The sequence below is a fragment of the Rattus norvegicus genome, chromosome 16 (assembly GCF_021556685.1).
Source record: "Rattus norvegicus strain SHRSP/BbbUtx chromosome 16, alternate assembly SHRSP_T2T, whole genome shotgun sequence".
Lineage (NCBI taxonomy): Eukaryota > Metazoa > Chordata > Mammalia > Rodentia > Muridae > Rattus > Rattus norvegicus.
Window position 1 is genome coordinate 1,694,476 of NC_141549.1, and position 26,739 is coordinate 1,721,214.

Below are 26,739 nucleotides of genomic sequence, written 5' to 3' on the forward strand. Positions count from 1 at the left end.
AAATAGGCAAAATAAGTCATGGGGAGTCAACCACTATGGCTAAGGAGAGGAGGTTAACATTCTAGCCCATGCTAGAGACATTGTCTAGCATGTTCAAGGCCCTGGTTCTGTCAGAACAGGGGGGAAAATCAAACTGAATTGAAACACACACACACACACACACACACACACACACACACACACACTCACATGCTCTCTCTTTCTCTCTCTCTCTCACATACACACACACACACACATTTTCTATCTCTCTCTCACACACTCATACACACTCTCAGCTACCTTTTTTTTTTTTTTTTTTTTTTTTTTTTTTTTTTTTTTCCGGAGCTGGGGACCGAACCCAGGGCCTTGCGCTTCCTAGGTAAGCGCTCTACCACTGAGCTAAATCCCCAGCCCCACTCATACACACTCTCACTCAAGCTTATGATAGTTTGAGCCACAAAATCTTTAAGTCCCAAGTCCAGCTCCTTTACTTGTCGTTGACCCTTACAAGCATGTTTGTACAGGAATATGCAAACAGATTTTTGGGTTCTCCAGGGTAGAAACATTCATTTGCATTCCAGAGATATGAGAGTTTCCCACTGATCTATTCTGGATCCCTTTTTTGTATCGGAAACGTGGTATTCCCAGACAGTGAGACACACCATTCTTCAGCACAGAACAGATACGTAGATACATTGTGACATTAGAGCAGTGTTCTCAACTGGGAGGGAGGGGTTCCAGACCCCTTTGTGGGTCAAAGACTCTTTCACAGGAGCCACCCAAAACCATTTTCATATCAGACATTTGCTTTAAAGTTCATAACAGAAGCAAATTTATATTTATAAGGTAGTAATGGGTATTATTTTCGCCTGGGATTCACCACAACATGAGGAATTGCATTAAGGGATCACAGCATTAGGAAAGCTGAGAACCACTGCATTAGAGGGTCTTTTTGACATTCAGATTCCTGGGCTTTGTCTTTGACCCTCTGGCCAGGGCCACTAGGATGATAAACCTGCTTCTGCCTACTGTTCAAGTTACCAGTAAGAATTCAGTGAGCCAGGACCCCATGAAGTCCCTAGGAATTGTCAAAGATGCCTAAGACTACTCCCATTTAAGTTAAGACGGTGTCCCCTGACTTAGACCAAGCCTTCCATGTTCCAAGGCTCAGCAATTGTCTCTATGGCCATGGCTGTGTGGGGTGGTGAGGGAACAGTTTCCTTAACTACAGGAAATTCAAGCTGGTCTATCAAACAAAAGATGCTGTCAGCTCCCCAGATGCTGCTTCTTCTGGAGCCAGGTCCCTGGAGCACACAGGACCATGTCAGGCCATGTCTTTCACAGATTGCTCTCTCAACCCTCCCACCACCGTGAAGACAGGGGCTCCTTTATTTTTATTTCCATTAATGGTTTAGATAAGGTGTCAGGTAGGGTAGCCTAAGCTTTCCTCAGATCCTGATCCAACTGGGATGAATGGCATGAATGAGATACATGACTCTGCCTGGTATCTCATCTTTATTGGATATTCCCTTTCAGTGCTGTTCCTGACTGCTAATACTTTAGGGACCTTCCATAACCGTCACCTAAGTAAACACATCAAGAGTAGATGAAGGTAGGCTTGTTAACAGCTAAGAGTAATCCAATAGAATGGAGAGAAGGCTGAAGACGAGACAAAGTTCTAATCAAGGCTCAACTTTATTGTAAAGCAGCAGGCTTCTAAGGGCAAAAAACCATAAGCCCAAATCCTAGACATGACCGATGACATAGATACCTCATGCCGGCGGCCAATGGCGTAGGTTTTCACTTCTCGGCACAGGTCTCTCCTAAGGAAGTGGAAACAGAGATCAGGCCAAAAGCAGAACTCCCAGCTCCAATGGAGAAATTCCACCAAGTGCTTCGATAGCAAACATAGCTGATGTGGCAACTCCTGCTGTGCAGGTCAGGGAAGAATCTCCATATGAAAGCAGTGTCATGTGGTAATGGAATGTGCCACAGCCAGCTGGGAAGAGACACTTTCCCCTCTGTCGTCACAACAGTGCCAATGCTCCCTCCTTTCCACTCTCTGTCCATTCAGAAGACATCAGAGAGTGACTTCGGGGTGTGTAATGCAGACCCGAGCTTCCCACTCCCCACTGTGAGCATGTACCTTGAGAATATCCAAACCCCTACATCCCCTACCTGGCTAGCAGCATGCTGGCAAGCCTCTCCTTCTTTCATCCAACTTCTGTCCTGATCTGGAAGGAACCTTGCATTTCCTCTGTCGTCTGGCCACAAAGATCTGTGTCACTTGACAATATAAAGTTTAGAGTTGCATGGTATTAAAATATGATTTCATGTTGCTATTGAATTTATTTATGTACTTAGACACACACACGTATGGGCGTGCTGCTGCCATAGCATATTTTGGGGGCAGTGGACAACTTGCAGGAATTGATTTTTCTCCCCCTACCCAGGTATCTAACTCAGGAGCACTAATGCTGGGCATCCCTTAACCCCTGGATGGTGGAATAGACCACTCACAGTTCAGAAAATGTGGACCACAGCAGAAGACAGGCGTTGCAGGTGACCTAGACTAACTGTGCATCGTTCTGGCCATCTAATCCTCATTCTAGAAGCACTGAGCTCCAGTGAGACATCAGCAGGCCATAGGGACTGGCAGACTTTAATCACAAGGCATGGGTTCTTCAAGATGGTCCAAGGTGGACAGTAAAAAACAGACAGGCATCTATAGAAGACATTTTAGAGCCATTTGGGCCCAACAGTGGTCTCAGCGCAGTTACAAGTTCTAGATGCCCACATTCCCTTAACCTGTTTTTCAGGTGAACATGTGGTGGAGGTCTTCTTTGTTTCTAAAGCTTCTCTGTATCAAAAGTAAGATAACAAATGTGTCGAATCAGTCAAGTGGAACACACAGTAGTTAATCCATTTACACGGGTGTATCAGTTGGAGAGATTCTAGCGTAAGTGAGGAATTGGAAACCAGATTGTCTTGGTTTCTCTGGGACAAGACCTACCACACATATAAACACCTCACGAAGCTCAGGGGACAATTTGTGGCAGATTTTTTTCCCCCTCCTTCAATCATGTGTGTCCCAGGGGGAGAAAAATTCGGGTCTATAGGCTTCCCAACATTACCATTAACTGCTTATCCATCTTTCCAGTTACCACAGAAAGCCCGGAATTTAGTAAGCTATGGATCTATATCTATGGTCTGTGTATGCATCTGTCCTTCGTTGGGAGTGTTCAACTCAAGAGTGAACGCTTGCTGCATTCCACTGAAGGCAAGAGATGGAGGCTGGAGGATTTAAAATGTTTCTGTGAAACCTCCTGCTTTTCTGTATGCTTCTCTCTAGGATGTAACAGGGTGAATTTTCTGTCCCCTTCCGTCCAGATGTGCTAAGATTAAACCTTAGGACGCTACGACCGCTTGGCAAGTACTCTATCTCTGAGTTACAAACCTGAGTTACAAGAACTCGGCTCAGCCATTGCAACTACTACAAAGCTGACTTCAAAAGAGATTGAGCTGTCGGTTCAGCCACCATACTGGTCCTTGAGACTGGTTTGCAGAATGCTTTCAAGTCTGGGGATGTTTCTCTGAAAGAGAAGACGAAGGGCCCCAGTCCACACAGCACACTCACGACAGTTTAGCCCAAGACAGGCTGAAATTAAACTGTTCTATACCTGCATGGATGCAAGGAGAACAGGAGATGTTAATCTACCAATCTTTTAGCATTTATCAAAACAGCCGAGAGCGGTGAGGAGGACCTACATGGAAGTAAGGCATGGCTTGCCCTAGATCCTTCTAGATAACAGAAAGATGGACAAGGAGTCCCCTGCCACATGGTGGTGATCAGTAATTTACTACGAAGTCACAGCTAGTTTGCAGTGTATCTGAAGGTATGCCATAGTATAAGAGTCAGCTCAGAAAGAGCAGGTGACTGACGTCAGAGAAGCTGAACATCCATCCCCCTCATTTTGGGCTGCAGAGCTCTTAAAAGCCTTGGTTTCACAGCAGGAGGTTGGGCACTCACATGATTACTTCTTTCATGAGTTAACACTGGGGTTCACTGTCAGTCTCAGAAGTCAGCTCCCATTCCAGGGGAGCCTCACAAGAGTAAATCAACCATGTGGAAGAAACACTTCCTAACCCACTCTGAAAACTGCTGTGTTGAAAGAGCAGCCTAGTCAGCCATCTCCCTTCTTAGCCTTGAACAGACATGCTCCCCCAAGAGCCATGTGGCCTCTGCTGCAGGCTCCAGCCACTCAGGCTGGCCTGCTGTTTCCTCTTAACACAGTTTAGCTGGTGCACCGACATGAATTCCTTCCCACACCTCCACTCCTGGGAGAGTCTTCTCAATCCTGCATTTCAGATGATGGGCAGACTGTATTGTCATCCTAGGTGAACAGAGACAGAACTTCTCCAACCCTGACAATAAGAGATGCTGAGGCATGACCCTGAACCCAGGAGAGCCCCACTGATGCCTGGCAGCCCAAGGCAATCTCCCATGCCTACCTCATGTACCAGTCCTTATGGGGCTCCACAAACACCTTTCTTTGTTTTGGGGTCATCCAGTCCAACTAATACAGTATGCAAGGAAGGACAGAAGTCAAGAGCAGGGCTAGAGAGATGGCTCATTCATTCAGAAGACGTACTGTTTTTCCAAAGGATCCAGAGAATATGACAGTCCTCTGTAACTCCAGTTCTAGGTGGAAACCATTGCCCTCTTCTGGTCTCTATGGGAACTTCATGCATGTGATTCATTGACAGCAGCCAAAACATCTATACATATAAATATAAATTAATCTAAAAAAAATGTATGAAATGCATAGTTGATGCCAACAGCTCCTTAAAAACACCATGTCCCCAAGTCTTAGGAGGTTCTAATCTCTGCATTGTGGTTTCGACAGATTCTGTATTTCAAGGAAACCAGAGGCAGATAGCTCTGGGATCTCCTGAATTCTTTATGCTGCCTTAATAAATGTTCTCATTTCCTGAGAGGCATCAGAAAATACCAGTGTATTTATTGATAATTTGATATGCATGATCACCTCAGGAATATGCACATACAGAGTACCATGTTTTAGGAGTAGCTGAATATATGACATGAATCACGAAGAGATTATCCAACTGCCGAGAACTTGGAGATATCCACCTCTGTGAGTTCTGGGGCTACAACTGTGTAGCAGCACACCTAATTTAAAAAGCTTGTTTCAGAGAAACAGTCATTTGACTCAATAGGAGCTTTAAAAGAGCATTCAGTATATACAGTGTATAGGCAGTATATGCAGTATATACAATGTATATATTATATATGCAATAGGTACATTGTATACACAGTATATACTATATATGCAGTAGATACAGTGTATATACAATGTATATACTGTATATGCAGTAGGTACAGTGTATACAAAATAACAAAGAACAAAAGAAAGATCTAAAATATAGCAAAACCTCAAAGCAATACAAAGAAAACCAAAACTTAAAACAAACAAACACCAACCAACCAATCAACAAACAAAAAGTTTAGCTCAGCAGCAGTCTCCCAATACAGATTTTGTGGCACTGATCCACACCCTGTGGCTGGTTGTGGACACACAGTAGGAAAGCAGACAGTGTTAGTTGTAACAACCTTTTCAGCACAAGTGTAGAGATGCCAATTTGGGGCTTTGTAGGTCAAGCCTTTGCTAAGGTTGATTCTGTAATTGTTCGCCTCCATATGATCTTTGAGCCTGTACCTTTTCAAGACTGTCCAAAGACATCAAAGGTCCCTCTGACATCCTCTGCAAATCCCTTCTCAGGATTTCAGTCCAGGCTGTGAGCTGGAGAACCCTCAGTCAATTTCCTTGTAGAGGAACATATGAGTGACGTGATCCTCTCTGTGGAGCATTAACTTCAGACTCACATGTGCAGGGCATGGAGCAGCTTCAGCACCGCACCGGGATAAGAGGGTGATTGGTTTCTGGGTGGTTTACCTGGTGTGACTGCAACATAGGCTCCCTTGACAGGGTTCCCTCCACATACGAAGGGCTGAGGGCCCTGACAGCTTACAAAAGACCTCAGCAATGAGCTGACAAAGTAACTTGGAGCAGAAACGCATTCTCCCTTCACGTCATTGTGCCCCTCTCTGGGACCACTTGCTGGCAGATGTCAAAGTCTGTGTAATGAGTATTTCTGGGTGGGGTTTTGTTTAGGATTGGTTTGCTTTTTTTTTTCCTTCCTCTTTCTTTCTTGCAAAACAGTGAGCCAACAGGCACTTGGACCATTTGTAGCAAGGTTGCTCTTGCCTCCCTGATGAGTTTATAGCTCTAAGGACATGTCTTGTTCTAAGGAGGCCTTGATCCAAGTGTGGAGAATGTCAGGGATTCCCTTTGTCTGTGGCTTCCTTCTCCCCCTCAGTTCTGTCAGAGGACACTGCCAGAGAAGGAAAGCCAGTTAGACCCAGACGTGGCCTTGCTGGCTCACAGGCTAGACAATGTTGGGGCCTATTCACACATAAAAAACCAGAGTCGAGGAAGAGAACCCACCCCATGAGTGCTGTGGCTGCTGGGCTGGGAGGCAATGATGGCTCTCTTGCCTGTGACTCTCAGTGCTCTCACCACAGTAGCTCGGTCTACAGGAGGTTTTCACACTGGGCCGTGGCCTCTTTCAGCCCTCGCTGGACTTTTTCTGCCCTAGAGGAAGGCAGTTAGGGCACCAGCCTGACGGGGTCCTTACATGTAGCAGTCAATCTGCGACCTCAAGAATCTATATTGTGCAGGACAGTCAACACCAATCATTTCAGAGAAGTCATTGTTGGTACCCACATGAAATAAGGGCTACAGAGTAGCTGGACCTTGAAATTGTTCCAGCCTTTCACAAGTGTCAGGAGTTTATCTGAGTACCGTATGCTCCCTGTTCTCTTAGATAGAACAGGTCTTTCTCCTACAGTCCAGGGACTTGATTTGGAAAAAACAATAGTGTATAAGCAGCACTGTCAACAGCACAGGAGAGGTAAACACATCGTTCATGATTGATTGCTCATTGACCACCTTGTTTAATAGATACACATAATATAACCTTGCAATCTAGGCACCTGAACAAGGCGAGCTCAGTTCTCCTGCTTGGAAGGCACCTTGCACCCAGGCAAGAGGCAAGCACCTGTCGTGCTGGAGCAGCATCTTCTGAGCTGCGTGGCTGAGAACAGAGGCTCTGACATTAAACAGAGCCAGCTGTGCTTTCCTTAGGACTGTACTGGGAATCTACATCCTGGTTCTTTTTTTTTTTTTTTTTTTCTCTTTTTCAGAGCTGGGGACTGAACCCAGGGCCTTGCGCTTGCTAGGCAAGCGCTCTACCACTGAGCTAAATCCCCAACCCCCTGGTTCTTTTGATGAGTCTGTTGTATAACACCTGATGAAGGTTCTGACCTACAGCAGAGACATCTGCCTGGGTTCATCTTGGCAATAGGTTTCTATTTTATCCAGAGAACACTTGACATGGGAAGTGAACAATGAAGACAGCTAGTGTTACATCTAACAGTGTCCAAGGGGATATTCCTGAATAAAATTATAATTTCAGCTGGGCCTGGTGAGACTTGCCTTTAAATCCCATCGCTTGGGAGGCAAAAGCAAGTGGAGCTCTGTGAGTTCAAGGACAGTCTGTTCAGAGCACACTAGAGAGCTCAGAAGGGAGGAAGAGAACACAATTCTACAGACACACTGAGTTATCAAACATATTTGTTTTTTCCTGGATACAAGTTCTTATTGACTGGACCAGCACAATAACCTGAAGTGTTCTTTCCCTGGTGGTGGCTAGGAGTCTTGAACATTAGCAGAGGTCCACAAAAGACAGAGATCCTAGTTACAGGGGACAGCTTTGGCTCCAAACTGCAACTCCCAGTCTTATCCGGGAAAGTCAATGGATTCTGCTGCCTTCCTGCCACATTCCTTTCCTGGGGCCAGCTCCTTCTGCTCCAGCAGCTACTGCAGCTTTTTCTCCAGTCTTTCCTGCTTGTGTTCATTAGAAGATGGTGCCTTCAGTGGAGGGTTGCACACAGGCACAAACGAAGTCTCATAAAAGTGTGGGCACATACAGACGATCCCAAGAGCTCGCTGGCCATCCAGGCCAGCCAAAACGGCAAGCTTCTGTGGAAGTAAGAAACCCTGTTCCAAGGCAGAGGCTGACAAATTTTGTTGGTCTCCTCCAGCCAAGGCACACACACGATGCACTGCAGCCCTGCATGCCTAGACTGGTAGACTACAGACAAATTCACAAAGACAAATAGAAGGGGGAAAGGTAAGCAGAAAGCAACCTCCTGGCAACTGCCAAGTTCCGGCTAAGCACGCCAGCTCTTCAGAAGAGTCTCACAGCCCTACTACCTATTCCTTGAGGACTAAGACTTCTGTGGGGAGGGAGCATGCTCTACTCAGCCAGACTATGTTGGGTTAGTTAGAGAATCTTTCCCCTAAAGCCCCAAAGCTTCTACCCCTACCCCTAGCTTTCAAAAGTCCTTCCCACATCCCTGGCCATCTAGTCAGCATCCAACTGTGAACACCAGAGAGGGAGACCTCTTCAGCAACACTCACAGAACAGGGCCGACAAGCTGATACTCAGGCTTCTGTCAGTGCGAACCAAGAACTGGGCGAAGGGCTGAGATCCCTTGGGTTGCAGGAAAAAAAGAGAAGAAGGCCACATGCCACCCAAATGGATGACAATGAGAAGCACTCATTTGACATTTGTGCTGGGCTCTCTTCGCAATCCCAGCCATGGTGCTCATGTGAACCCTGCCATACCCACAGTTACCTAGACCTCACTCACTCAAAGCTCTGTGCATAGCACCCTGCCTATCGTGAGGACATGTGTTGCAGTAAATATTAAAAAATGGCGGGGGGGTTGGGGATTTAGCTCAGTGGTAGAGCGCTTGCCTAGGAAGCGCAAGGCCCTGGGTTCGGTCCCCAGCTCAAAAAAAAAAAAAAAAAAAAAAAAAAAATGGCGGAACCTTTTCTCCTGCCCTAGCGCCGGCACCGCAGGGCCACATGGCATTGCCGTGTACTTCCAACTCAGCAGCTCCATGATGCCCCCAAGTACTCTCAGACCCAGGCGATCCTCGAGCCATTCCGACATGGCACCGTGCCACGCTGATCCCTAGAGTTAGTTCCGGCACCTGTGGGGCCATAAGGAACTAACCATAATTTATCTCTGGTTAGTATCTCTCCCGGCCGCTCTCTACTAGCCGCGAACTCTCTGGTTCCAGCCACCTGGTAAAATCAAGACTCAACAAACTGCAACCCAACCAGATTTATATGTTAAATTCTCAATCCACAATACATTCAAACAATAAACTCATAACCAATTGATAAGGATATGAACTGCCCACCTAGATAAGATAAATTGACCTATAGAAATCCATCCCTTAAGAAATATTCATAACGGGGTTGGGGATTTAGCTCAGTGGTAGAGCGCTTGCGCAAGGCCCTGGGTTCGGTTCCCAGCTCTGAAAAAAAAAAAAGAAAGAAAGAAATATTCCTAACAACCTGTACCTATGTAGAGATGCATGGCGAGGATCATTTTACGTCTGCCTCCATGTTGTCCCTCCTCTCTTCTGCTTCTCCCTCTCCTTCTAAAACCTCTGTTCCTTCTCCAATGTCAGGCCCCGTTTTACCTTGTGTCTGCCTTCACTTGCATAATGACATCAACCTACAGACATGTAGGTATGTGACATGTTGCTCATCTCTCTCTCTCTCTCTCTCTCTCTCTCTCTCTCTCTCTCTCTCGACTGCAGCTTCAAGAAGATCAGCTGGGTTTGCTTGCCAAATATTTAGTTTCTCTAGAGAAACTAACTTCCCAGAAATCCTCGGGCATGGACACAGAATAAATGCCCAATTGGATGGCATGAGGTGGGTAGCTGGGTGAATAAGGTGATGGGTAAAAGCACTGGTGTGTGGATGAGCAGACAGACAGTCAACGGGCAAATGGTACTAGACCTTAGCCTGACCTAGCTGCCTACCCTGCTAGCTGTTGCGGGGTCTGGAGCTCACTGGTTTCCTCCTGTTGGTCCTGACAGAGCAGCTTCAAGTCCCCCAAATGCTGCTAGAGCAGGGACCAATCCCCCTGCACTTTCTTCTTGTCCTGCCTCAGCCTGTCCACCTTCTTCGGCCAGGTCTGCTCTATCTGGAGCCAACGGTGGAGGTTGCTGGAAAGACTCACCTCATAGTAAGCTTCTGTCAGTCTCTCCTTACCATTTCTACTCCCAGGTACATTAGCCCCATCAGGACCCATGGAAACCTAGACAAGCATCTAATACAGCCATGATAGCTATACTCAGAAGGCCAAAATCAGGGAACAGCCAGTTCCAGAAAGAATCAAACTACTTCTAAAAATATCTCTCCAAAAAGAAATCTATGTACCTCCAAGAACAAGAGGAGTCTCCCGCCTCTGCTTATCTATCTACAGTAATGGGGATATACCAGCAAGTAGAGGACAAAGACCCTCTGAGGGTGAATGGGAGACCCTGTGGGAGTACATTCTATTTACTGGTCCCATGCTAACCTGCTCTGTAAAACCCTGCCTGAGCCCCAGAGGCCCAGGGCTGACTGACACTCTCTCAAGATACGAACTGCCTTTCTATCTAGAGGCTCCTGAAGGGGGCAGGACAATCCTAGTCTCACTCACACTCAGCAAAACTGAGTCCAAGAGGCATAAGTTCAAGAGCCACAAGGGACATTGGTTGCTAAGAGGCAGAAAGGCTAGAACCAGAGCTTGGAACTCTCCAGTCCAAAAACAAAGAAAGGCAGAGATGACCATTCCATGGCTGGTGGGCTCCTGGCCAAGACAGGCTCTTACGGATAGGAGCCAGTCTCCTTGTTGAGCTTCTTGAACTTCTCTGAGGCCTCAGTGTCCTCATTCCTCAAGGTCTGCAGGTCCAACATGAACTTCCCGTGTTCCGTCTTCAGCTTGTCATAGAAAGAATTTGGCCTGTGATAGGGCCTGGCCCAGGAGTAAAGAATGCCATGAGCAAATTTCACAAACGTTAGAAAATAGAAGATTCAAATAGACATCAGAGTATTCAGTTTGAGCAGCAAGATAGTATGGCTTCTTCATGGAAGATTTGGCAAATGAGAATATGTTTAAGTAGAAATGTTAGAGTGTATGTCACAGTGTAGAAAGCTGGTGATGCCCATATGCTTACTGCTAAGGAATTAACTCATCTATATACACAGCCAGGTCATGCATCAAGGGTACCAAGCTGGGAACCTTTCATACTAAATCAATAGTATAGTTTTGTAGCTGTTGGCTTCCTTCACAGTAACAAATAGAATTCTTTACTATAAAAATTTAGTTTATTTCTTTGTGTGACCATTAAGATAATTATAAACCACAATCAACAAATATGATCTATGTTTTGTTTATAAAGCAACCCTGTATCCACTTGCTGAATGAGAAAAACTTGGAGATTTCTTAAAAAGAAAACTGAAGTCAATTCAAGAAACCATGCAAATGAAGAATGATAATGCTTAATTAAGTGAAATAGAAAAATAATCGAAGTTCATTATAATCAGTAATTTATATTTCTTCTGTGCCAAAACTTTTGCCATGATTTAATAATGAATGAATGAATAAGTAGAATAGAAAAGAATAGAATTTAGTAACATTGAGTGCATTCTTATTCTAGTACACACAAAATGGCCAAAGGGTATCATTGGGAATAAAAAGAATAGAATTTAGTAACATTGAGTGCACTCTTATTCTAGTACACACAAAATGGCCAAAGGGTATCATTGGGAAATAATTGGTGTAGTATCTGTCCCAAAAAATAAGACCATGATCAACAAGCCAAAAAAAAAAAAAAAAAAAAAAGAATGCCATGAGCATAGGCCTGAAGCATCACATGGACTCAGACTATGTCCTGGACTACCCCAGCCCAGTGGATGCCGTATCCCAGCTCCTACCTGGAGATCCTGGTGCTTGTTAAACTTGCTGTCTTGGTCCTAGGGAGCAGAGGCTGGATGTCCAGATGGACAAAGCCAAGGCTGTATGAACTCCCTCAGAAGCCTGGAAGGGCAGACTAGCTCTCTAATTTCCCAAGAGTTTATGCTACATACCAGGATCACTAGAAACCTGTGATGATGTTTCTCCTGCCTTTGGAGCAAGAATTCCTATCCCGGGTGCCTATTACTATACAGATGGCCAGAGCACATGATCTGCACTTCTGGAGATGAGGCTCAACATCAGGACAGCCTTGTAAACTCCCTAAGAGAGTCTCGTGTGACACCAAGTGAACACTAGACCAAGTACTGTGCTGCTTGAGGTGGGGCTCTGTGAACTTAGCACTGGCATCACCTAGAAATGGTGAGACTGGCAAGTCTTCAGGACCCACCACAGATCTCCTGACTCCCAGTGTCTGGAGGGACATACACACACGAACACACACAGAGCAATGTGGAGAAAGGGGGGAGGAGAGAGACAGAGAGACAAACAGAGACAGAGAGGGCAAGCAATGGGATGCTGAAGAGAGCAATATTTCCTCAGGATCTAAGGCACAGGACCAGAGAAGAGCAACAATGAGCTAGAACAAGTAGAACCAGACCCCTCCAGCTGCTACCAGGAGCTTCTAGCGCACAGTCACCTGCTGGGCAGTACAAAGAGTCATCACAAACTCACAGCAGCTTGTATCTCGCACAAGCCACTACCCGTCAAGGCCTTTCCGAATGCATGCTGGGAACTCACACAGTACTGCCTCACTCCCTGAATTGTGTGACTTAGACCACAGGCTCTGGTGTTCACTTGGAAGAAGCAGAATAATCTCTGTTCCCATCTCAGTCCTGCCCAGGTTTTGGGTTCTGCCTCTGGGAAACATCTAGAGAGATGATGTCGGACAAGGGGACACCCTGGGGGGTGCAGCCTCCTAGAATCTAAGACTTTAGAAGGTAAGTGTGAAACTCTGGACCCAAGACAGTCACCATGGAGTTTGAGACAATGAATACCTATTTGTCCAAAACTCATGGCTCATTCCTCTCACTGGTCATCAGCTGAAGCTGTGTGGCCAGCCTCTCCACCCTCTCCTTCACCTGCTTCCTGGTGAGGAAGATAGGGGCAGGGGTAGGAACTACCCAACGTTCCCTGTAGATAGATGAACACAAATGAGTTTGCACAGTGACCATGTGTAAAGGATGGGCAGACCACCCTGATTTCCAACAGAAAGAAAAAAGCATGTCTGGAACCTAGTGACACCCAAAAGATTTTGGCCCAGGCTTGTGATGCCTCCTGTACGGATCTGAGCGCTCTCCCATCACTCTGTAGAGAGGGGAGTATCAAAGACTCAGGTGTTTCCTTTGTCTCCCTACAGATGCCTCAGGTGAACACAGAGATGGCCTCTTTCAGCTTATTTACAGCTGCGCAGGATGCAAGTAAGCTTTGGAGGATTCAGAAACAAGAAGAAAAATGGCACGGTCCTCAAGAACTCAGGTGCTGTGGATATGATCAGATCTCCTGCCTATGCATTCCAGGCCCATGACTGTGGATGGTAAAGTCATGTAGGAGCAGAACACGGTCATGAGACTTGCCACATCTCCCCATTGACAGCCCAGAGCACCCAGGGCTGGCACGAAGGATCCAGTCTCTGTCTTGGTCCACTGCCTCTGACAGTTATTCAGCTGCCTGACACCCACAACAGCTGATTCAGAAAGCTAAGGGGGCCACTGCCAGGGAGAGGTGATCAGAGTAGTTCTGTACACCATAAGTAGTTCTAAGACCATAAGGTGGTGGCAAGAAGTACTTTTCTTGCCCTGTTACTAGTGTCAGACAGCCACGGTACCTAAAGGAATACACAGGGGTGTTAAATGCAGTGACATTCTGTCCTATGCTGGGGACACCTCCCTGTATCCTGCCATGACACTGCCATCCCCCAGTAAGAGTAAAAGCTAGACCTTTTTGACACAATAGCTTTGGCCTTGCCAGCTAATGGATTTTGAGGTGGACAAACTAATGTTCTGTAATCCTCGACTTTCCAGCATGAATGTCTAGTCGCTTCCCAGAGGCTCCAGTTTCTGTACCCCATTAACTGAAAGGCCCAGCTCAAGCCTCCAAGAAGAGCTCCTCCAAGAAGCTCCCCATCCCTGCCCAGGATTCACTTTCACAAGGACATTTATTTCTTGCCGTTTTACACTGAAGCCGAAGGCCAGCCCTCTCTGCCTCTTTCTCTCTGGTCTCTCTGTGTTCTCCATTCTCTCTCCCAAGTAACCTGCTTAGTCTGGCCAGCATGTCTGTGGGTGGACCCAATAGGTACTAAAGGAGAGCAGCTGGTGTCACTACACCACTGATGACATCACAGGGGGTGTCAGGAGCTCACCAGGGTACAATAGAATGTCCAGAGAAGGGACTGCTGATGTCAGGAAACTTAGTTTTCCTGCCAGTTCACAAAAAGGCAAGGTTCCCTTTTCAGGAGCCTCTCTTAGGACAGGAGGGAAGCCCTTTGGCACTTCCTCCTTACAAAGCTGGAGGTCTCCTCTCTACACTCCCTTAGGCCCTTTTTAATTTGTTGGGAATTGAAGACTCAAATTCCAAACACAACTCAGGAATGACTCTTCCTCTCCCTAAAAATCCCTAGGCAATAAAATGGGAAATAAAAATATACTGAAAAATTAGAACAGGATGGTGGGGAGGAGAAAAGATGAGTTTCCTTATGTCAACAACCACACTGGGGAAGATCCATGGGGCTGTGTGTGTGTGTGTGTGTGTGTGTGTGTGTGTGTGTGTGGTAGAGATGTGGAACCCAAGGCCTGTGCATGCTTGGTCTGTGCTCTATCACTGAGCCACTGACCCTGACCCTGCAGGGACAATTTGTCAGAGGGGAAAAAAATGAAAACCAAAAACCAAACCAAAACAAACCCAAAACCTTTATGTATTTAGAGATGTGTCAACTAGAAATTTGGTTATCTTGCAACCTGAGGATTGGTGTCTATTTGCTTTCTCCTGCTGTCTCCAGAAAGGACAACAATTTTCAGAGCAAAACACACAAGAACTTTCTCACTTTTTTACACGTACTGTTCAAGTATTTGTTTACGTTTGTCTGTGTGTGCACACCCACACATGCCATAGCTCTGGAAGTAAAGTCAGAGGACAACTTGTTAGAGTTGGGTCTCTCCTTTCTCTCAGGTCATCAGGCTTGGCCACACACACTTTTACCAGATGAGCCATCTCACCAGCCCTGTCAATAAGGTTAGTTCCAAGGTGACTTGATTTCTGTACCATCTGCTATTGACTTTAAAATATAATTAGCAAGACCTTCAAAAGGAACAAGTTTAGAAAGGTACAGCAGAGCACAGTGAAAATAAAGACTTCCTTTTCCCCCCAACACTCAGCTTGTTCTCATTGGGTGCCCTCACTCCCAGCTTCCTAATAGAAAACTCACAGCACAGACTGTTTCAGCTCACCTTGGAGTGTTCCAGGCCCAGGGCAGGAAGGCAGTCCTTCCCTGACTTCTCTCAGCTAAGGAACTGTAACCTGGAGTATAAGATTAAATATACTCTTTCTTTCCCTAAATTGCTTTGGTTATGTATGTGTCTAAGCAATAGAATAAAACGAGGGCATCTCGTTGAGTCCCAGAAGCCTGGGCTATCTGAACAGAGAGGGATCTTCAAATAGTTTTGCTCCACCATATTGGAATCCATGTTCCTTAATAAAGTGGTAAAGTGGGGGGGGGGGGGGTGGCTCAGCAGTTATGAGCACCGACTGCTCTCCCAGAGGACTCAGGTTTTATTCCCAGCACCAATTGTCTGAAACTCCAGTTCCAGGGGATCTGACACCCTCACACAGACATACATGCAGTCAAAACACCAATGCACATAAAATAAAAATGAGTGATAAGAAATTGACAAGGCTATCAAGCCCAGCCCAGAAAACACGTGTTCACAATAATGTTGAGATTGCTTCAGCGCTGCACTGACCCTGCTGAACTTGCTCGTGAAGCCACAGCTGAGAACCCGTGGTCTGATGCTCTTCCCACCCCCTTTTTTTTTCTGAGAAAGTACCTGATGAGGAAAGGTAGTTGGTCCTCTTCCACCTGGACATCATTTGAGGCCCAGAACAATTGAAGGCTTGGCAAAGTCTGGTCCTCTTGTTCTAATCACCATTCAGAGTTTGTTTCCTAGTAACAAACATGGTTTCTATCAAGAAGAAGGACATCTGAGATGCCTTTGTCTTGGTGACAGTGACGTAGAAAGAGCTCTTGGCCTGTATTAGCAAGCGAGTCTGGGGTTGCAACGCAGAAGTGTGCAGTCTTCTCTGGGATGCAGGTTTCATTCCAGGTGAGCAGATGTGCGGAGGGCTGTCAGAGAAGGGAGACTGCTCTGAGGTCATTATGGGAAATAAGGTTACTGCGCGATTTGCTACAATAGAGCCCACAGCATAAGCTCCTTTTGCACACCTAGTTCCTGCAAATACCCAACTGCCTCTGACTCTGGAGCTCAGGTACAGATGTGCAGAATGCTATTAAGTGTGCAACAGGTTGGGGGATTTTGTTGGATTTGTGTGTGTGTGCATGTGTGTATATGTGTGAAAATTTCTCAGAATGGATTCTACTGATTCCATAGAGGTCTTAAATTGGGGATGTCTTAGTTTGGCTGAGTGGCCTTTCCATTGAATCAACGGTTTATTTTAGAATTCTAGGGAGGGGCTGGAGAGATGGCTCAGCAGTTAAAGGCTAGGCTCACAACCAAAAAATAGAATTCTAGGGAGAACCTTGATTATGGGCAGTAGGTGATCGGGTGTGCGTGTTGGGGGGTGGGAGGGGGGTTCTTCAAATAGCTTGGGGGCTGGCTTAACTCCTCCCACCATCTGCTCCTCCAACCAGTGAACTCTCCGGCCTCCTGGGGCGCGGGGAGGGTGCAGATAGGTCAGGCGGGGGCGGGGCCCGGGCCGGGGCGGGGCCGGGGGCGGGGTGTTGGGGGCATGACTCTTCTCCAGAATCAGATGCCTTAACCTCCTGCCAGAAGTGAGCGGAGAGGCAGTAGGTGCTGGCCGCAGTTCTGTTGGCTGAGGTGGTGAGTTTGCATAGCCTTGGGCTATCAGCCAAATTTCCTCAGCAGCAAATGCAGTTTGCAGGCCAACAGGACGCTCAGAGACAGAGTGGGAGCGCCTTTAGGCCAGCCACGCTGCCATCTCCAACTCTACCCCCTCCTATACCTCGTCCTCTTCCTTCAGTCTCCTTGGAGAAGCAGCGGACTGAGCTACGCCCCAGAACCCAAGATGCAGCCTCCAAGAGTCACCCAAACGTTGCAGCTCCAGGCCTCCTGGCTCTGACCGGTGGGTCTTACCGCCTCACTGCTGCTCTCACTCCAGGCCACCGCCAAGCTAGGCAGAAAACAGCCCAGTCGTCTCTGGTATCTCTGAAGCCATCTGTCAGCGCTAAGCCCCGCCAAACAAGGCAGGGAGAGAAGAGGTTGGAGGCCACTATGGAACCTTACCGCCGGGAGCTGCTCGGCCTGTGGCAGCAGAGTCTGGCCCAGGCCATGACGGAGGTAGAGGCCATGTTCAGAAGCAGAAAGAGAGCTGTGCCTAGACAAATGGCAGCGGCTGGAGGGGGAGGCAGGAGGCCCCAAGGAGAAGCTGCTGCTCCAGGTTCCCATGGCCCAGGAGCAGGACCACTTCCAGGACCTGCGCTCTTCACTGAAGAAAATGCAGGTTCGCCTGCTGCCCGCTCTTTAACTGAAGGCTACTATCTGGCTGCCACAGTCCACAAAGGACACGGGTAAGTACCAGTCCCAAGGGACTGCTAGCCACAATTCCTCTCTGCAGCTCACTGAGCTGGGCGAGGATATGGTCCAGTCCATTGCTCTGCCTGAAAGGCAAGAGTGACACCTGTCTTAGCCTACCGTGAAAGGGACCAGTGTCATGCCTTGACCTGAGTTCACACCTCCTGTCTCAGTCCCAAGTGCCAGAAGGGATTCTAGGCCAAGGGCAGGAAGCCTATGTACTGATCCCTGCCACCCCCTTTTGGATCACTGGAGCCTTTTCTTGTTGTGTGTCTCCTTCCTTCTAGTTACCTGGAGCTCAGTCTTTTAGCTGACCCAGATTTGCTGTGAATTAATGCACAATGGCTTCCCCAATTTTCTTTTAGAGACTACAGGCCCAGAAAAGTTAAGGAAGTTCCATTGCATCATGGGAAAATCCTGGTAGTTGGGTGGGGCTCAGTTCTCTCCCAAAGAGTCCAGGTCCCTCTGGAGGAAAGCTGGGTGACTGATTGTGTGGTCTCTTTGGAACGTCCATGTTCTTGCTCTTGAATCTGTTATTCCTGCTGTCTCAGAGAGAACACCATGGCTTACAGTGCATAACATGCTCAGGAAGGGTTGAATACCAAGAGTCTTGATTTCTTGTCTATTGCTTTATTCAACACATTTAGAATCTGGGAACAGCAGCCATGTCTTGGGCAGGTCCTGCCTTTGTCTTAAATCAACAAAGGCAAGCATGGAAAAGGAAAGAGAATGAAGAAAGCGGAGAAACAACAGCCACAAAAATGCCCTTAGCAACTTGTGAGGCAGAAAGGGAAGAGGACAATTCCTGCAGGCAACAGAGGGAGTGGTTTTATATGGTTTTCCTTCTGTCTACTCGCATCTCCCACATCTCGAACCTCCTTTCTCTAGCTGAAGGAAACTGACAGAGGGCCTAAACTGCCAGCCACATAACAGTCTCTCCCTTGGACTTCTGACTTTTGTACACTTGTTTCTTCAGACATGCATCCTATCTCTGAAATGTGGTTATTAGAGTTCCCCTGCAAAGCTGGCAGACTCCCCAGACAGCCCTTGGAAGTTGCTCAGAAGGGGCTGTCACATGCTCTAGGAGGAGAAAGACTTCATCAGAGTGAGTTTTCCCTTCTCATCACTTCTGTATATTTTTGAAGAAGGACGTTTGTCAAAGATCCACTTCCAGAAGTCTGTCTGAGGAGGCACAGAGGTTAGAGGGCAGCCAAGAAGTCCTCACAGGGATGTGTATGCATGAGCCCTAGCATTAATCTCTGGACTAAGGTTACTAGTGGACAGGTGGCCCTCACTGTGTACACCCTTCAGACTGGCAGCTAAGGTGCTTCTCTGGTTTGACCTTTAAAGAGATTCTCCTGACCTCCAAGGAAGGGTGCACAGCATAAGGTTGAGATTAATCCCTAGAGATTCATGGATTTCAGATCCATTTCCTCAAACTTAAAGGGTCAGGAAGTCCACAGAAAAATTCTTTCCAATGAAATGAAGCATGTTTTGTTTTAATGGACTAGCAGAAATTAGGGTAGCATTTGATATGGTAAGACACTTATCTGGAGCCATTTGTGGTCAGGGGATGTGGTGTATGAGTCAATGGTTGTGACTGGAAAAATCACAAGGATGGTTTGGGGAGGCAGAGCTCCTGTCCTGGGACTATGGGCTGCTATTGAGCGTATCTTTACTTTAATGTCTTTAACTGGCTTGTGCCACCCCCGGTGCCACAGGGTACCATCTTAGCATCTTCTTCATTACATCCAGGTCCCAAGTCCAGCAATTTAGGAGGGAGAAGAATAGCTCACAGTTCCAGGTTATGATCCATTTGGGGAAGTCACATCACACCCACAGTCGGGAGCAGAGGGAAGAGGGGCAGCCATGCTGCCTGATCGCCTCTGCCTGTGCTCTGGCTTCCTTCATGTTGCACAGTTCAGGTCCCCCACGATGAAGTGATTCTGACCTCTCCCACCTCAATTAATGATCTGTACAGTCCTCCTCGGGCATGCCCACAGTCAGTGTAACATAGATTATTCCCTATTGAGGGTCTGTCTTTCCCCATGAATCTGCGTCACGTCAGGCTGATGGTATCAATGAGCAAACGCACTGACTGGCATCACTCCAGGCTTTGAGCTGAGAGTCTCCAGTCGGGTCATAGGCTGCATGCATCTAAATATAAAAAGACTTTGAAGGAATTCCCTGAATGTCCTGTACCCATAAGGAAGCTCACAGTGTGTACGGTAGATTCAAGCTCTCTGACCAACTTTATTACACAGGAGGAACACTTCCAACTACTAACTTCCAACACAGTGAACGTTACCCCGGGACACACAGACTGACCAAACAATATCTAGTCACACTATGAGCTCCTCTGACCATCTCACAGCCCTGTTAGTACTTTTCCCTTAAGCTGTACCTGGGTGCCCATCAACAGGATTTCAACTGGACGTTCATAACAAGATTGGTACACTAGATAGCTCTCTGGCTTGAGTTCTAAAGACTTCCCCTTCCATTGAAGGATCAAGACCTGCCCCGAAGATAGGCCGAAGTTAGTTAGGTTGGAAGTAGAACACTGAACAAGGTGGGGAATTACTCAAGGATCACCACCAGCCTCCACTATCCTGAGATAAAACCCAAGGCCTTATAAATACAAGTTAGTTACTCTACCACCAAGGTATTTGATAGGCCTCTAAGTCAAGCCTCTCAACAGAGTCACAAGGCATACAGCAAGACAGACTTGACTGTCACTGGGGAGCCATAAGATTCATGGCACCTAAGAATGGTTTTCAGACCCAAACCCATCCAGGAGGCCTCTGGTCTTTGACACACATAACTCCTTTTGTCACATAGTTCATGGGAGGAGGGCACCACTCCTGACTTGACTCCTTGTTCTGTCTGTTGCTGAATGAAAGAACTTTGTGTTGCTCAAATGGAAGCCTGCACGATCTTGCCCATGGTCAGAACAAGGCTCAGGGCCTCAACAGGAGCTCCTTGGATAGAGAACTGGATACAGTCTGCTTGTTACCTGACCAGTGCAGGTTCTATACTGCTGCCCGCCCTGCCTCTGTGTCCATTGTATGTCACTTTGTCCCTGCAGAAGCTCCCAAGGTGCACCCACAGAGACCAGGACACAATTATATTTTCCCACTCTTCAGTTATGCTGGACTTTCCACTGATGTACTCATGTGAATACAGTATTGTTATTTTTTTTTTGTTCTATTTGAGAGATTTTCAGTGTTTGTTGTTGATTTACTTTTCAAACCAAGAATATGTAGAATTAAGAAAATCAGCCTCAAAGTTTTACTGGGAAAGCACCTTAGAATGTGAGGTGCAATATGGGAAGGCTAGGTCCTGACTGGCACTGTCTGTTTGAATTTAAATACCTTACAGGGAAACTTTCCTCGCAAAGAACACCTAGAGTACTCAAGCTGTCCTCAGCCTGGCTTTGCAGGTTAAACCCGAGTTTAGCATCATCCTGCTTCCACGGCCCAATCACTAGGGTTACAAGTGGGGCCACGAGAGCCTGTGAGAAGAGCAGTAGCTATGGAATCCTGACCTTCCTGTCTGCTAGGCCATCACTCTGCACTGTCCATGGCTGCTTTTGCTTTTCCTTTGCCATGCTCCCCACCCCCCAGCACATAATCTCAGTCTGAAACCTACAGAGCCTACAGTTATCTGCCTTTGTTTGCTGTAGTGCAGACTGGAGGGCATTTCCGTCTTGAGATCACTGTTCACGTTCCTCTGCTAACAGCTCACCACACTTTACCAGAAGCTGATGGAGTGTTGTGTCTTCCCTGCTGAGGCATTGTGGGAATGTTTCCAACCATGAGGCACATGGTTTCTCTGAGCGGACCCCTAACCCAAGTTCCACACTGTAATCAGCCCTGGAGGCTCTTTCTGGGTATATTTCCAAGCGCCTGTACTTGAAGCACGTGATCTTTCCTCCCCGTTATTGCTGATGTGATTTCGCGGTAGAGTTTTATTTCTCAACATCATGAAAAAGGGCGATTCAATGAAGGAATGAGACATCCTAAGCAGTGTTGAAAAATAAACTCTCAGTTTCCCACAGAGGAAGTACTGAGGGGTTTCTAATCAAGCAGAGAGACATTTCTTGCTTTGGAAAGGAGGGGGTGATAAGGAGTTTACCCTGAGTTCCAGGAGAGGATCTTGGAAAGTGTATCTTGGCTTTGGGTCAGCTTGGAGCAAACTAGTTACCAGGGTGGGGGGTGAGGGGAGGCTACCCTTGTCGTCAGTAGTTTCTTTCCCAAACATTCTATTGCTCCTGGAAACCCCTATCACACTCTGTGATGTCACCAGTGTTGTGATGACACCAATAACTCTTGTAAGTTCAGTGCCTAGAGGGTTCACCCTTAGACATGTTAGCAAGACTGTACAAGTTATGTGGGAGAGAGAATGGAGAACACGGAAAGACCAGAGAGGAGCAGAAGGATGTTGGCCTGCAGAATCAGCGAGAGATAAGTGGCCCTGGGGAAGGATTGGAGGTTCCCAGAGGAGACAAGCTGGAGCTAAGCTTTCCAAGAATGGGGATCCAGAGCTGAGATCCTCTGAGAAGCAAGTGGACTTCCCTGCTTGTCACAGTTCCTGAAAGTCAAGTTTTCCAGAACGTTAATTTGCCTAACCCAGAAGCCAGGAGTTAGGAAGGACACTGCTGTTTTACTGAGAACTCCTGGATTTCACTTTGTCAGGGGTGAGGGGGTTGGTGGAGGAAGCCATGAAGGAGGGATGGAATAGGGAAGTGTCCCCAGCCCCAGGCAGGGCATCACCATACTTCACCACTGGTGGAGTCCTTTGGGTATAGTGAGTATCTGATACTAGTAAGAGGACAAGAAAGATGCTTCTGGCCAAAACCTTTCTCAGGATTTACAACAGAATTTCTCTGACCACCTTTCCCTGATAGTGGCCCCTTAGGTTTCTGGGTAAGCAGGTGTGGGTGGCAAGCAATTCTCTATTGCAGTAAACAAACAAAACAAAACAAAACAAAACAAAACAAAACAAAACAAAACACCCAGAACCTGTGGACCAGAACAAAGACTGGTTTTTACCTGCAGGATCTGGGTGTGCTGGGCTGTGAGTAGGGAGACTTCGTGAGTCTGGTGACCAAGTTCTACCCCAACATGGCTTTCCTACCTATAGCCATGCACTGTCGTGACTAGCAGGGAATCTGGGCATCTCCACACTACCTGGATGCTTTGTGGACTTCGCCATTTCCCCCCACTGGCTTCTGAAAACACAGCCTTCAGTGTTCTGAGGCCAAGTTGATCCTGTGCAGCTGTGAATGTGCCCGAGGAGGCTGTGGCCATCTAAACCAACAACATCGAAGGGCTTAGCTGTGTTCAGTTCATGAGGTAGCTGGGTGTCTCAGCTGGTCTACAGCCCATAAGTTAGAATCTTGAAGTTGGCTCTCAAGAAATGGATTTGCTAGGAAAGGCAGGGGCAGGCAAAAGAGAGGACTGTTCCTCCACGTCCTTTATACATGCTGACAGCAGAAGGTGTGGTCTTCACATCTCTAAGGACCTAGATGAAAGTTTTATATTCCCACCTCAAAGATCCATGTTAGAATTAGATCATCCCACTTCACATGATTTAGCTGAGGAAAAAAAAAATCCCTTGCTGGTGGTAGAGAAATGGCATGAGGTGACTGCTCCCAGCCTGCTAGCTTCAAGGTGACTCAAGGATATCTGTGAATCCCAGCACACTGGGACACCGAGAAGGCATAGTTTCTCAGCAGAGAATCCTGATGTTTCACTAAGTAAGCTGCATGCCTGAGGAAGTGGCCTTCATGATCATCTTCTCATGAGAAAAATCTTTTGTTTAATTAACTAAGCAACACTTAAGAGTTGGACTGCTAACAGATTTCTCCGTCTGCAAGGAGGTTTGGGTCACCCTGAGTCCAGGTAAACTACTGTTTGAGAAATAGAAACCATTGAGAATTAGAAACTGTGAGAAATTTTTATTCTGCTTGCCTATAAAAGATGCTGGAGAATTCGATAAAGTATGCAGTGGTTCTTGATTACTCTGTATCCCTTGTGTCCTGACCCTACCCAGGGACCCCAATGCACTAGATGTTGACAACAGATATGCCCAGTATTTGTGCTGTAGTGAATTCAGATGTCAACTGGACAACCAAACCTTGCCATTACCGGCTACTTAAGTAATAAAAACGTGTGTGTGTGTGCGCTACTGTTGAGCTCACAGGCCTTGATGACCAAGCCTGCTCAGTTAGTCCACGGGGTCTCTTTGGAATGTCTTTTGTTAGGCAGAGTCTTAGCCTGACTGGTCTCAGGGAGGGTCAACAAACTTACTACATTGGTGGTCTCCACTTCTTGCCTTTACAAGAACTATTTCCAAATCAGGTTCACGTTTACGTCAACATCTGACAGACACAGTCTAACCACCGCTCATGGATTCCAGCATTCAGGAAGGCCCCTTTCGGGGAGAGTAGACTAGAGAGCTGGAGTATTTGTAATTTCTAGTCATCCAGGCTCATTGGTTTGGACCAAAGTATGGCAGCCTGTGATAAAGGGAGTTCCATTCGGAGGAACCTGCTCATCTTGGAGCTACTGGGAAGAATGAGCCAGAGTAGGGTGTTGGTCTGCCATCGTCCGGTGGTCCTTCCTGTGCTGGGAAACAAGCCAACACTGCACTGCCTGGGGAGCTTGTGAAGCAGGCTTGGCTAACAGGCCAAGGAAGCCAGAGGTCCACCAGTCTGTGCATTATGCTTGCAGGGCAAGAACTTCATTGACTGAGCTGTCCACATCTCTTGCCCACTGTGTTCTCTCTTCCAAGAAAAGCTAACTTTCTTCTTCCTGGTATCCTTGGTTGCCTGTGAGAAGGTCCTCTTGTTATGATCAGATTTAAGGGTGGATGAGTTGATCCCGTGCAGGGATCTGAGTTATAAGGGATCTGAGTTATAGGAATAATCGGGGCCTTCTCTGTTGTCCTGCACAGTCTCCCTAGAGGCCTGCATAGGTCCCAGGTTGTCCACATTCACCTGGCATCTAATCAAGGCCATGCCCATCTCTCCTGAACTGTGACTCAGGATGCCCACGCCTCAATTTTTAAAAAATGCTGTTTCTACAGGTCAGACAAGTGTGTTGTATTTTTCTAGTCCAGCACGACAGGTACATCTCAGTTCAAATGCTAGATGTTTTTACTGCCCTGCAGTGAGGATAACCTGAGGAAAATGATCAATGCCCAGGTGCTCCCTGAGCCTTCTCACCTGGGGATGCTCAGATGACCTCTGAAAGGTCATTGTGCATTGTCCGGGTGGGTAGAACTGGTGGAGGCTGAGTGGCTGACATGGCAGGTCCCCACCAGGCCTGTGTCCCAGCTACCTTCCTCCTCTAGGTGTGAGAAAGTCCAGCATGAACTCAGACAGGCCACTGACCAGGACCAGAGGCTCCTGCAGACAGAGCTGCTGCAGAAGGAGCAATGAACACCCAGGTAAGTGAGGCACCATAGAGCCCCATCCTTAGCAATCCGTGAGGTGGTAGTCGCTGACTTTATGCAGCCAGGGTCTCAGCCAGGCTGCTTCTGAGTCTGATTGCCTTTCCTTGTCTTACAGCACCCCTGAGAGACCTGAGGAAGACAAGGGAAAACAGACAACTTGAATTCATGACAGACTTCAATCTAGGAACAAGGCCTCCTCAAAAAAGCCACCTCCTTGTAGCTGAGAACTCAACAGTCAGATGTCACCCACCCCCAGAGCAGAGGGTCCTCTCTCAGTTGGTGCTGAAGCTGACTCCGTGTCACCCATGAGAGTTGCTGAAGAGAGCGCCCTGCAGTGAGGACGACCTCCATCTCTCTTGGCAGTCACTTGACCGTCAATAATAATAATAATAGTAATAATAATGATAATGATAATAATAGTAATAATAATGATAATGATAATAATAGTAATAATAATAATAGTAATAATAATGATAATGATAATAATAGTAATAATATTGGATTTTACTGTTTCACAGCCTGGACTGAGAAAGGATTTAAACAGAATGAATCACCTTTGATGTTGTCGGGCAGGCAGATGTTCCATATCAAGCAGATGACCTTCAGACATTTATCTCCTTTGGATAGAAAGGTTTGAGCAGAGGAAATGCTGTGCCACAGGTAGCACTGGGGAGGGCTTCAGAGGGTTGCTGGGCACAGCCAGAGCTGCTGGCATCCAGGAGTCTGAGAGTGTAAATTAACACTATCCTGAAGGATCCTCTGGGTTACTTTAGTAGAGATGAGTAAAATGAATTAGAAAGACTTTGAACAAAAGCCTGAAACGGTCTCATCCTTGGCCTTGGCAGGGCTTGGTCTTCAAAGCCCCTAGAGGCGTGGCCATACTTGATAGGCTATTACAATGTGTGCCCTAGGCCAGCAGAGCGGTAGGTCTTGCTACAACCTAACACGTTTTTAATCAAATTTGTATCAATTTTCTAGCTTGGTTATTATTTTCGTTGGGGGCTTTGTTTTGTTTCAAGGTTTTAATCAATGTAATTGCTTTTGTCCTTGTCATTGATTCTCTACTTCGCTAAAGCTATACACTGTATATAATTGCTGTTCGTAAGCCCCTGTTGAGTGAAATGACTATTTTCATGAATAAAAAAGTGATTTTCCCACTCTTCTCTCTTTTCTTCCCATTAATTTGTTTATTCACTTTACATCCGGATCACAGCCTTCCCTCCTCCCAGTGCCCTTCTCCCACCCCTCCCCTTCATTTCTGAGAAGGGAAACCCACCTAGGTATCTGCCCACCCTGGCACATCACATCACAGCAGACCTGACGTATTCTCTCCCACTGAGGTCAGACAATGTTAGGGGAACAGGCAGGCAACGGATTGAGGGACAGCCCCTACTCCAGTTGTTGGGGGACCCACAGGAAGATCAAGCTGCACATCTGCTACATATGTGTAGGGTGCTTAGGCCCAGCTCTTAAATGCTCTTTGGTTGGTGGTTCAGTCTCTGGGAGCCCCCAAGGGTACAGGTTGGTTGACTCCGTTGGTCTTCTTGTAGAGTCCCTCTCCCCTCCATGTTCC

General features: G+C 46.9%; 1 protein-coding gene and 1 pseudogene across 2 annotated transcripts; one reads left to right on the forward strand and one right to left on the reverse strand.

Annotated features, from left to right (window-relative positions):
• Window positions 1–7,553: 7,553 nt before the first annotated feature.
• On the reverse strand, window positions 7,554–13,701 carry LOC148000348 (disks large homolog 5-like; annotated as a pseudogene).
• A 3,243-nt stretch (window positions 13,702–16,944) lies between these two features.
• Dlg5l (discs large MAGUK scaffold protein 5 like) lies at window positions 16,945–26,323 on the forward strand. 2 transcript variants are annotated; one of them, NM_001433326.1, is made up of 3 exons: window positions 16,945–17,704; window positions 25,065–25,160; window positions 25,282–26,323. In NM_001433326.1, the coding sequence occupies exons 1-2, from the start codon at window positions 17,046–17,048 to the stop codon at window positions 25,150–25,152; spliced, it is 747 nt and encodes a 248-aa protein (NP_001420255.1). In that variant the 5' UTR covers window positions 16,945–17,045; the 3' UTR covers window positions 25,153–25,160; window positions 25,282–26,323. The 2 variants fall into 2 exon arrangements, with proteins under 2 accessions (NP_001420255.1, NP_001420256.1); NM_001433327.1 differs by lacking the exon at window positions 25,065–25,160.
• Window positions 26,324–26,739: the final 416 nt, after the last annotated feature.

Bases quoted from the DNA above. Each gene is read 5' to 3' on its own strand.
- Dlg5l (NM_001433326.1), top strand. From the start codon at position 17,046: ATGCAGTTTGCAGGCCAACAGGACGCTCAGAGACAGAGTGGGAGCGCC. The intron at 17,705-25,064 runs GTAAGTACCAGT...TTCCTCCTCTAG, and splicing joins ACAGTCCACAAAGGACACGG to GTGTGAGAAAGTCCAGCATG.